The 10,422-nt window shown below is 41.5% G+C and overlaps 2 protein-coding genes across 2 annotated transcripts; one reads left to right on the top strand and one right to left on the bottom strand.

Annotated features, from left to right (window-relative positions):
- Positions 1 to 131: 131 nt before the first annotated feature.
- cdk2 (cyclin-dependent kinase 2) lies at positions 132 to 3,146 on the bottom strand. Its single transcript, XM_047026171.1, has 7 exons — positions 2,492 to 3,146; positions 2,034 to 2,111; positions 1,818 to 1,938; positions 1,516 to 1,686; positions 1,330 to 1,431; positions 1,046 to 1,249; positions 132 to 917 (listed from the first exon to the last, which is right to left on the bottom strand). The coding sequence occupies exons 1-7, from the start codon at positions 2,605 to 2,607 to the stop codon at positions 813 to 815; spliced, it is 897 nt and encodes a 298-aa protein (XP_046882127.1). The 5' UTR covers positions 2,608 to 3,146; the 3' UTR covers positions 132 to 812.
- A 2,172-nt stretch (positions 3,147 to 5,318) lies between these two features.
- On the top strand, positions 5,319 to 10,171 carry pmela (premelanosome protein a). The gene is made up of 12 exons (XM_047026034.1): positions 5,319 to 5,439; positions 6,570 to 6,665; positions 6,757 to 6,903; positions 6,997 to 7,131; positions 7,249 to 7,410; positions 7,517 to 7,804; positions 7,970 to 8,857; positions 8,968 to 9,153; positions 9,246 to 9,348; positions 9,449 to 9,654; positions 9,756 to 9,846; positions 9,983 to 10,171. Exons 1-12 carry the CDS (start codon positions 5,385 to 5,387, stop codon positions 10,131 to 10,133), a joined length of 2,508 nt encoding a protein of 835 aa, XP_046881990.1. The 5' UTR covers positions 5,319 to 5,384; the 3' UTR covers positions 10,134 to 10,171.
- Positions 10,172 to 10,422: the final 251 nt, after the last annotated feature.

The raw sequence follows: 10,422 nt of genomic DNA, 5'->3' as shown, positions 1-10,422 counted from the left end.
ATTGTCACAAGAGAATTTCCCGATCAAAGCTGGAGCATGGTCCGTATAGTTCCTTTTATTAATGTTTATTGGCATGCAACGTGCACCACGAAAACTTGACCATTAGCCGAATGCATTAAACGACAACAAAAAAAGATGCAAACGTGTTTATTGTAAATGTGGCCTTCAATCATCCAACATATGAACAAAATAATTGTTTACATGTATATTAACAACAGAACTTAATATGTACATTGAATGATGCATTAATAACACGAGAATACAAATACATTTACTCTATACATGTATAATTATTGAACTTTTATAAAAATTGATTCCAGTTTGTTAAACAAGATCTGGTTAAAATCTGGAGTCAACAAAACAGGAAAGTTTCCAAAAACATGCATAAAAATAATAAATATTACATCTCACTCATTCAGTTGACAATCACTATCCAACAGTCTATCGCAGCATTTTAACCGATTATGAAACCTTCTCCTACAGACAGCAACTACAACAGATATTTAGATTAACAACCGTCCCAAACATATAAACAAACATACGCTTGCCACAAAAAATATTCAATACAAATGTAATCTTGAAATAAACCTTGAGACTTCTACTCCATTCTCTGTACACCACAGGGAACAACTCAAGACTGTATAAAATGCTGGTGTAGACTTCAGGAAAGATATGCGGAAAGGCACGCAAATCTAAGCCACCTGATTTCGAAGATAGTTTTAATAATGGCATAGCTGGTGAGGTCCTTGTGGTAAATGAATCTCTGTTGGAGAAACTTTGGGTGATACATTGTGCCTATTCTCTACTGTCTTTCAGAGTCGCAGGTGTGGCAGTGGCATGGTGACATCACGAAAGAACCGATGAACAAGTGCATTTTTGGCAGATACCCTCTTGTTTGGGTCATAGTTCAGCATTTGCTGAAAAAACAAAATATAACATCACGGGTCAGAACACAGTTGACTTAGAGAACCAGTTGAAAAAACGTGTAATGATAATAATAATAATAATAAAGCTGCCATCATCTTGGTCATCATCCTGTTCTCACCCCAAGCAACTCTCTCCCATCCTCATCCAGGGGTGGGACAACTTTGGACAGCTCTTGCCGGGCCCACTTGGGGAAGGAGGGCTTGTAGTCGGGCATGGAGGTGACTCCTGGCCATACAGCTTCATCTGGTGTGCCCAGGGTGCGGAAGATCCGGAACAATTGATCAATCTCTGAGTCGCCTGGAAACAACGCCCTTCTGGTAATCTTAAGGAAAAGGGAGTGATCAGCCTCAATAGTTGCAACAACTAACAGGTCCTACATTGAACTGAAAAATACAGATCTACCATTTCAGCAAAGATGCATCCCAAACTCCAGATGTCTACAGCAGTGGAATAGTACTTGCAACCCAAGAGAATTTCTGGAGCTCTGTACCATAGAGTCACCACCTGAAAAATGTACAGTTATTTGTTTTATAAGTAACACCATTCAGATTTCTCGTGTTCAAAATCCAATACAATTTCCATTCTCACCTCATGGGTGTAAGTACGGACAGGAACTCCAAAAGCTCTCGCCAGACCGAAGTCAGCCAGCTTGATCTCGCCTTGGGCGTTGATGAGGAGGTTCTGGGGCTTCAAGTCTCTGTGAAGGACCCTGTGAGAGTGGCAGAAGGCCAATCCCTGCAGCAACTGGAACAGATAACTCTGCACAGAAACCCCATTAAATATCAAAAATCTTGATAGGGATAACATGTGTTTATGGGTATGTTTTTTGCTGTATTTTGACCAACACAAGAGACTACTCTGGGATATGAATTAGGGATTTTGTTGCCTACCTTAACAAGAGGTAGAGCAATACCAGTTACAGAGGAAGAGTCCATGAACTTTTTGAGGTCCTGATTAAGAAACTCAAACACCAAGTAGAGCTTATTCTCAGTATGGATGACATCACGTAGCCTGAAATATTTATTATAAAATGTTAGGAAACAGAACAAAAAAATAGTCAGACATATTGTTACGTGGAATACTGTACCAGGGCTCCAAATACATACTTTACTATGTTTGGGTGACTAAGTTCTTTCAGAAGAGAGATCTCACGAATGGCAGTGCTTGGTACACCCTCAGTCTCCCTGTACGCAGCGGATGGAAGATACATGGCATTGCAGATGTTAGTTATACATAGTCCTCCCGCAGAGTTAAAATCAATTGATAACAGGCCATATCAAAACATCATAATGATTGATATAATAAATCAATTGTCAACTGATATCACAACTGGGATGATGCTAGTTTGCAGTGGTAGCTACAGTAACGGATCAAGGATTAGCTTTGCAAGATACTAGCTAGTCGTAAATAACTTCACCCACTGACTCCACAAGCTAGCTACAGTACAGTAGGCTAGCTCTACCGACATCACCAGGAACGTTGGCTACTAGATAACAGCTAGCAAACGACAGTTAGCTCTTTAGTTAACTACTAGTACACTAGCTAGCCATCAGGCCCCACTTACGTGTCAAGTCTGATTTTTTTGAGGGCAACTGTTTCTCCTGTGAGTTTGTTCTTTGCCTTATACACCACTCCGTACGTCCCTTCGCCAATCTTCTCCACTTTCTGAAACGACTCCATAGTTGACGTACTGTACGTTCAGCTTTCCTAGTTAACCAACAATGTCCCTACAAGCTACAACACGATATTTAAAACAAAGAAGACGTTTCTAATGCTACTGTAGCTAGTTAGTGAAACTGGGAGGGTCCTACTTTGCTGTGTCAAAACTTTGTGGCTACGTAATTCCCAACGTGTCCCGCCAGAATCTATGAGAATCTAGGGGTTGTAGTCAGACTACATTCGCATTATAGAATCTAGCCAGATTGACACACAAAAAATGCTCAGTCCAGTGGTTCTCCAGTTATCGAAACAAAAGTAACCAAAACCCGCCAATTCCCGCGTTGTCAACAGCACACTAGGTTTACGACACCCATACAGCACCGCGGTGCACTGAGTTTTATGCCCCTGAAAGCCATAACCCCGTCAGTTGAGGAGACTCCTTGAGTAAACGTTTACACTCGATATTTTATGAGTTGCGGTCATCCCGATATTTAGGAAAAGTTTAGACGTATGTCCTTGGGTTTCTCATTTTGACTTCCTTAAATGTTTAACAAAATTGGGCCGCCCCTACTGGTTGGTCGAGGCCACATGATTGGCCTTACTAAATTTCGCTGGCAAAATATGTACGTAAACTGACGTAAAACTGTGGGTGGAGCTATGATTTAGGTGAAGTGCCTCATTTATTTGGAATATTCAATCCAGCTCATGACCAAAATGGATTTCTCCGAAATATGGTCTACCTATAATCATCTCGTTGAGTTAGATGGACCATTGTCGATTTAGATTATTGAATACTGCATTGAAACTATCAGACACTTGGACTTTCTACTATAACTTGTGAATGAAATGTTTGCTTATGGTTCACTCTTCAGGCTCTTTCAAGAGTTTTTGTCATAAGCCAGAGAAGATCACATTCTTGGAATTTCCTTGGGTTGCTTGCCATTGATCTCTTTTTCCTCTCTGCCCTTTGATCTCTGTCTGATCTCACATATCACCTGATTCAGGGTGATCACCTGATCACCACTGTCATGCATGGCGGGGTCATTAAATTGTGGGATCACATCTTGTTCATTTTCATAATATGCACAGTTACATTTTCAGTAGTTTTTATCAGCATTACATTATGTAGTAGAAATCCTGCACTAAGCAATGTACACATAATTAACTAAGCCAAGGTAGTGCACATTATTTCACATATGAGAAGAGAAATTTATGATTTTATGGAAGTGTGTGGTGACATTGGGCAAGCATGCTTAGACTACAGTGTTTGTGCCCAATGGAGGCACATTTGCACTGTGGATCAGGTGCTCTTTGGGAAGGATTTATTTGGCCATCAGCACTGTTGTTAGTGCATGAGGGGGTCACATGTAGTGCAGCTTGAACAATCTCACCAACGCAGGAATGTTGAGTAAAGAACATGTGTCTTTGTCAGGCATGAACATCATTCATTTACGTGAACCTTAAGGGGAAAGATGCTTATGTTCATCGCTTTCCTTTCATTCATTCTTCTTTCCAGAAACATTTGATCACCTCCTGCGTCATAGTTGTATGGTTTAATTAGCTGCTAATCTGTGTTGCATTTGAGTGTCTATAATAATTAACAAAAACGTCTGCTCATGTTACAATTTCATAGAAATTTTACTTGTACAATGCATTTCTATGATTTCTTAGTTGCATCTTTTGCCATTCTTAAGTCGTGTTTATGTACAGAATATATGCTTTTTCACTCAAAGGATCATCCAATATAAGGTTATGATACTTTATTCTGACTATTGTACTGAACCATTTGGACTTTCTAATACTACCCCATTAGTTCAACATGGAAATCGCGCTCGTTGCCTGCAAGTCTGTGGAATGTAGACGAGGGACAAAGAGTACCCACAGTGTTAAAGAGCAAACACGAGTGTATTCCAGTGTGTGGATTGCCATAAGCATACTGTATACTCAGTGCAGCCTTGGGTTGCAGAGAAGAAGAGGACAAATAAAAGGATGCTATTGATTTGGTACACCCACACTCTCATCTTGTGACCCCCCATGCACAGATAGGGTGGATGTCGAGCCAGGCATGACGACAGCCCAGCCCTGTTTCCTTCTCATAGGAGTAACCATTAGGTAATGAACAATACATTCTCTGTCAGACTTTTTCTAAACAGTTTGACTGAATTTGTTGTTGAAATGGATAATTAGCAGTGAAAAGGCTAATTACTCTCACAAATCCAATGTGCAAAACCTACTAGATCTACAAAGTGTGCAGGTGTATTTATCATAAAATACAATTAGGTAGAGCAAACAATAATTCACTATCAACAATAATAATGTGTTAATATACCTCCATATTACTAGATCCAGTATAAAGTAATTACTGTGGTAAATTAATTAATAAAATTCTGGTAATGCATTGAGACTAAAATAATTTTTACTGGCTAAAAAGTATCAGTAGAAAACATTATGGTATGTATTTCCTATGACGTCATATATATAGAGATTTAATATACTTTAAATATTGTTTAAATTAAATAATTCCTTTCCCCTATCAATGTTGTACTACTGTCAGTTCTCATACTGTAGCTGATGAGATGTCCATCTGATCACACGGTGGACCTGGGTGGGAGGTTCCCAGTAGCAAACTCTCTGTGATGTCAGTGATGAGAGGCAATCCTATGGTAATTTAAGGTCCATTAGTCTTTTAAAGAGAATAAAACGCCCTTTCCCATGTCACTTGCGTAGCAGTGTTGGGTTTTGAGTATTGGGGGTATAGAACTAGGCTCAGAAAGAGGACTCACACCCAAACACGCACAATGAGGACCTTAGTGATGGTGCTGGTATTAGCTCTCTCCTCAGCAGATGCAGCAAGTGAGTATGTTTTTTTATGAATGTATAAAATTGTTTTAAATATATAAGTTTAGTAAAAGGATTCAAACAACTGTTGACTATTTATAGAATTCCGAGGACTGTATTTACCACTCCCCTTTCAGGGGGGGGTTCATCTAAAATAATAGCAGACTACAATCACAATATACAGTATATATTATAAAATTGTGCAGTTAGTAGTGCAAATTAGAACATTGTTTTCATTAAAACAGAATGGTAGTGTAACAAGAAGTTACATGGGGAGTAATGTCAAGCATTTTTTTTAAATCAAAATACCAAACACTGTCTCATGCAAGATGTCTTGTTTTTATGGATACTGTCAAATATTTAAGTGATCCAGCAAAGACACAATAGAAACAAATACAAATTATTTGGATTAGTTATCTTAATTTTATGCTTAATGCTTAAAACATAATCAGATTGCTTTGAGCTACAGGTTTATTATAAAGTGTGGTGCAACAACAATGAATCACGGTGCCACTGTGACATTACTGTGATTTCTAATATCTGTAGGGATATACTTAAACAACATGTCAATTATTATGAACAGTAAGTGTATATTAACATTGTTTAACAAAGAACACCAATTAACACCTGCAAATGAACATTACGTTCAGTAGTTACAGGTTTAGAGGAGGTAAATTAAATAGTATATGAATCGTAAAAGAACCAATCCAACACAGACACAAACAACTACACAAACATATACACAGATAAATCCTGTAATAAGCAAATAAGGCCGCCCTAATGTCTGAGCTCTCTCATTCTCCCAGTTGGGATTACAACTGCTGGTGCTCAGCTGAGAGTCACATGAAAGGGATTGAGGAGGATTGCAGGGGTCGTGTGACTCCCACTGCCTGGAACCCCCACCTTGCTCATTTCCCCCTAACCCCCACCACCTCCAAATACCTTCAAGTTCCACCACTTTTATTCCCTCTCTGAAACAACTCCTTTTAAGCAAGTGTTTTTATATATATAAAAAAAACAGTTAAACTAAAAAAATTAACACTGCAAACATGCAATCATAAAAAGATGGTGAGTTACTCCAAAGAAGATGCATTCTTTGCTTTCAATTGAGTATTTCAAGCCTTTCACAAAGATCTTTTTTTCAGAGCCTAAAACACGTTTTACACGCTACCGCTCATGGAATTCACGTCTCTATCCAGTGTGGAAAGATGGAGACTCCAGATACAGGGATTGTTGGGCAGGTGGGTCACTCACCATTGTAAAATTTCCAATCCAATCCCAGCCCCATGACATTTAAAATGTGTGGATGTACATTGTGGTGTTTGTTTTTAGGCGGAGAAGTTACTTTTGATGTAAAAAATGATGCCCCTACCCTGACCGGAGCCAAGGCAACCTTCAACATTGATCTTCGATTCCCACAAAACCAGACAGTGCTTCCTGATGGACAAGTAGTGTGGGCAAGAAACTGCTCCATCAATGGTAAGCTCACCCTACAAATACAGCCACATTAGTCAAATGTCTGTTACTTTTCAAATTGGTTCTGATTTAGGATGTATTCTGATCTAATCTCAGGAACTCAGTACAATGAGGGTCAGGCTGTGTACCCAGACCAAGAGCAGGAGTGGAACGGAGTGTTCCCCGATGGAACCCCTTTCACCCGGGTCTCTGACAGGAAACCCCACTATGTGTTTGTGTGGAAGACATGGGGTAAAAACTATTGCTTTACATTATGTTTTATGTAAAATACAATTTAAAACATATCTATTACATACAAGCAATATGTATGCTAACTCTATTTAGTAATGCAGTAATTATTACTTTTAGGACGTTACTGGCAGGTTGCAGATGGACCCTCCTCCTCCATCTCCATTGGCACTGATAACATCCCTCTGGGATCTTACAATATGGAGGTTGTCATCTACCACTGCCGTGGCAAGGACAAGTTCATTCCTCTTGGCTATGCCTCCACAACGTTCTCTATCACAGGTGGGCAGAAAAAAGAGAATCTTGGAAACCTTGTACTTTTGACATTTTAGATGGGACAATTTAATTTTCTCCATATTTTATCTCTGACATATGAATATCCTTCCAGATCAAATCCCTTTCACTGTGAGTCTCAATCAAGTGAATGACATCAATCAGGCTGATCAGAGTTTCATTCAGAACAGAGCCATCGCCTTTAGTATCAATCTACATGACCCCAGCCAGTATCTCATCACTTCTGACATCACCTTCAACTGGGACTTTGGAGACAACAGTGGAACTCTGATCTCAAGAGAGCGCAGCGTCACACATACATACCTCACAGCTGGTACCTTTAGGCCTCAGGTTGTCCTGATGGCCAGCATCCCCAACGGCTGTGCAGATCCTACAGCTGCCGGTGAGACATATTGATACTCCATTCTATGTGTCAGTATGACTAAAAAAGGGATAGATCCCTTGACTTGCGCATGAAAGATACACCAATATCTACACATAGCTAAATGGCACAAAGTGGATAGACACAAACAAACAGTGATGTGTATGTGTCTTGTTTTCAATCTAGTGATATCCATGGAATCCTCGGCAGTTCCAGCAGTAATAGTGATGAACTCCACCCCAGCCCCTGCTCCCCCAGCCCCTGCATCAACCCAGGAGACAGGTGACATTGCTCTGGATGTGCCTGCCTCTGAGACTGCCCCTGCCGTTGACCTCTCACTGGCAGCCTCGGTGCAGCCTGCTGGAGACACTGACACAGCTGCAGTTGTAGACACAGATGCAGCTTCAGAGGGAGTGGAGGTGGCCTCAGTGGCCTCAGTAGCCTCAGTGGCCTCAGTGGCCCCGGCTGTAGATGATGCTACTGTTGCTGTCCCTGTCCCTGCAGCTGAAGATGCAGCCATCGTTCCTGCTACCGTAGACCCTGCTGCTGCCCCTGTTGCAGAAGTGGGCGTTGCTGCAGAGGACATTGTGGCAGCCGCTGCCGCTGTGGCAACTGTTGTGCCAGCAGTGGAGGGAGCTACCGCTGTACCTGTTGCTGCTGTGGCTGAGGAGACAGCTGGGGCGGTGGTAGACACAGAGGAAGTTGCTGCTGACGAGACTGCCGTAGTCGTGGCAGCAACGGCTGCTGCAGAAGTGCCTGTCATTGACGTTGCTGTGTCAGTGGCCCCCGTGGCAGAGGAAGTGGAAGCCACAGTTGACCTGGCAGCCACAGTCTTTCCAGAGGTCCCTGCTGTGGTTCCAGTTGCTCCTGAGGAAGCTGCAGGAGGTGAAGCCGAGGTGGAGGCTACTGCTGCTGCAGAGGTCACCCCAGAAGAGACCATGGACGCTGCTGACAATGTCATAGTTCCTGCCGCCACAGAGGATGCAGCTGTAGAAGAGGCAGTAGTTGCTGTCCCTGCAGCTGATGCCGAGGCTGAAATTGTAGAGACAGTGAATGAGGCTGCAGCAACTACAGGTACCCATTTAAGTGACATAAGAACATTACTCTTACATTATTACAATTAGATTATAGCAACATTAAAGCTGTGGATATGATGATTGGCATAACATTTTTCCTTTCCTCAGTGTCAGCAGCATTGAATGAGATAACTGCTCCAGCTGATGGTGAAGCTGCAGCAGAGGTAGAGGCAGGCACAGAGGCAGCCCAAGTGGCTCTTGTTTTGGCTAAAAGACAGGCTCCAGAACTTGAGGCTAACGCAGGCTGTATGGTCTACCGTTATGGCTCCTTCTCCACGGCATTGGATGTTATTGGTGAGCTAACATGTAATTACTGTACAATTTGAATGTAGAGAAACTTGGGTATATAGTGTAATCCCAACCTTCTGTATGAAATGTCTTGTCAGAGGGTATTGAGAGTGCAGAGATCATCCAGGTGGCTAATGTGGTGTCCCTGACTACTGAGGTTGAGCAGAATGCAGTGGACCTCACCATAACTTGCCAAGGAAGGTTTGTATCCAAGAAAGGGGGATTCAAATACACTTTCAGAATAGGAATACAAACAGTCATGTAGTATAATTTAACAAATCAAATGACATCCTTTTCCCAGCCTGCCAAATGAGGTGTGCACAGTGATCTCGGAAGCCGACTGTGCCACACCTGTGCAGACTGTTTGCAGTGCTGTGACACCCTCTCCAGAATGCCAGATGATTCTTCGTCAGTTCTTTAACAACTCTGGAGTGTTCTGCATTAATGTGTCCTTGACCAATGATGTCAGTCTGGCTATGGCCAGTGCCAAAGTCAGTGTCACAGTAGGTAAGGGAAAGATACAAAGCACCTGATTGACTAAGCTTAAATGAACCTCCATTTACAATGATCTGCATGTCTCTTTTCCTCATCTTGTGTTTTGGTTGCAGGCTCCAACTCCTCCACAGCAGGTACTGTGGCTGCCGTCTTGGGTGTGATGGTTCTTGTCAGTGCTATTGGAACCATTGCTTTGACATACAAGTGAGTGAAATTCTGTTTTCTACAGAGAAGTGATGTTGCTGTTTCACTCAACGCGTTTGGTATACTACAAAGGTACTATATAATGAAGGAAAACTGAAAATGACAGCGGTAACTTGTTGTTAATTTTCCCCATTAGGCGGTTCAAGCAGTATCGTCCTCTGACAGAAAACTCAGGCAACGGTGGAGGTAGCTCTACAATTACATCAGTGCCATTGCTGCTGTGGAATTTGCTGAGTCGACAATCACCTGGAGAGAGCCGTCCATTGCTTCAGGGAAGGGTGGTGTGACCGCCAACATATCCACCACCTCACAACATACCTTTTAACAGACACCCTCACGTTAAGACAAACACTGTTGACTAATGTCAATTCACTGTATTCAGTTGTGTTGTGGCACTGGAAGCAACTTCAATAAAATAAAATGTACACAAAAGGAGCATTAATGAATCAAATCAAAATTTTAATTCCGACAGTGTATTACTTTAGAAAATAAAAATATTTATTTTGACTCAGTCTTTTTATATTCAATAACTTTAATTAGTTAAAAGTATCAGGTAACGTTTTTGTAGTCTACTTT

The sequence above is a fragment of the Hypomesus transpacificus genome, chromosome 9 (assembly GCF_021917145.1).
Source record: "Hypomesus transpacificus isolate Combined female chromosome 9, fHypTra1, whole genome shotgun sequence".
NCBI classification, from domain to species: Eukaryota; Metazoa; Chordata; class Actinopteri; order Osmeriformes; family Osmeridae; genus Hypomesus; species Hypomesus transpacificus.
Note: the sequence above shows the minus strand (reverse complement) of the source record. Positions and strands in the feature narration are given on the sequence as shown.

Coding starts and splice junctions, on each gene's coding strand:
- cdk2 (XM_047026171.1), bottom strand. CDS start 2,607: ATGGAGTCGTTTCAGAAAGTGGAGAAGATTGGCGAAGGGACGTACGGA. Junction 2,112..2,491: donor AAAAAAATCAGACTTGACAC/GTAAGTGGGGCC, acceptor CGCTGCGTACAG/GGAGACTGAGGGTGTACCAA. Junction 1,250..1,329: donor GATGCATCTTTGCTGAAATG/GTAGATCTGTAT, acceptor CTTTTCCTTAAG/ATTACCAGAAGGGCGTTGTT.
- pmela (XM_047026034.1), top strand. CDS start 5,385: ATGAGGACCTTAGTGATGGTGCTGGTATTAGCTCTCTCCTCAGCAGAT. Junction 7,805..7,969: donor TGCAGATCCTACAGCTGCCG/GTGAGACATATT, acceptor TTTTCAATCTAG/TGATATCCATGGAATCCTCG. Junction 9,154..9,245: donor CACGGCATTGGATGTTATTG/GTGAGCTAACAT, acceptor ATGTCTTGTCAG/AGGGTATTGAGAGTGCAGAG.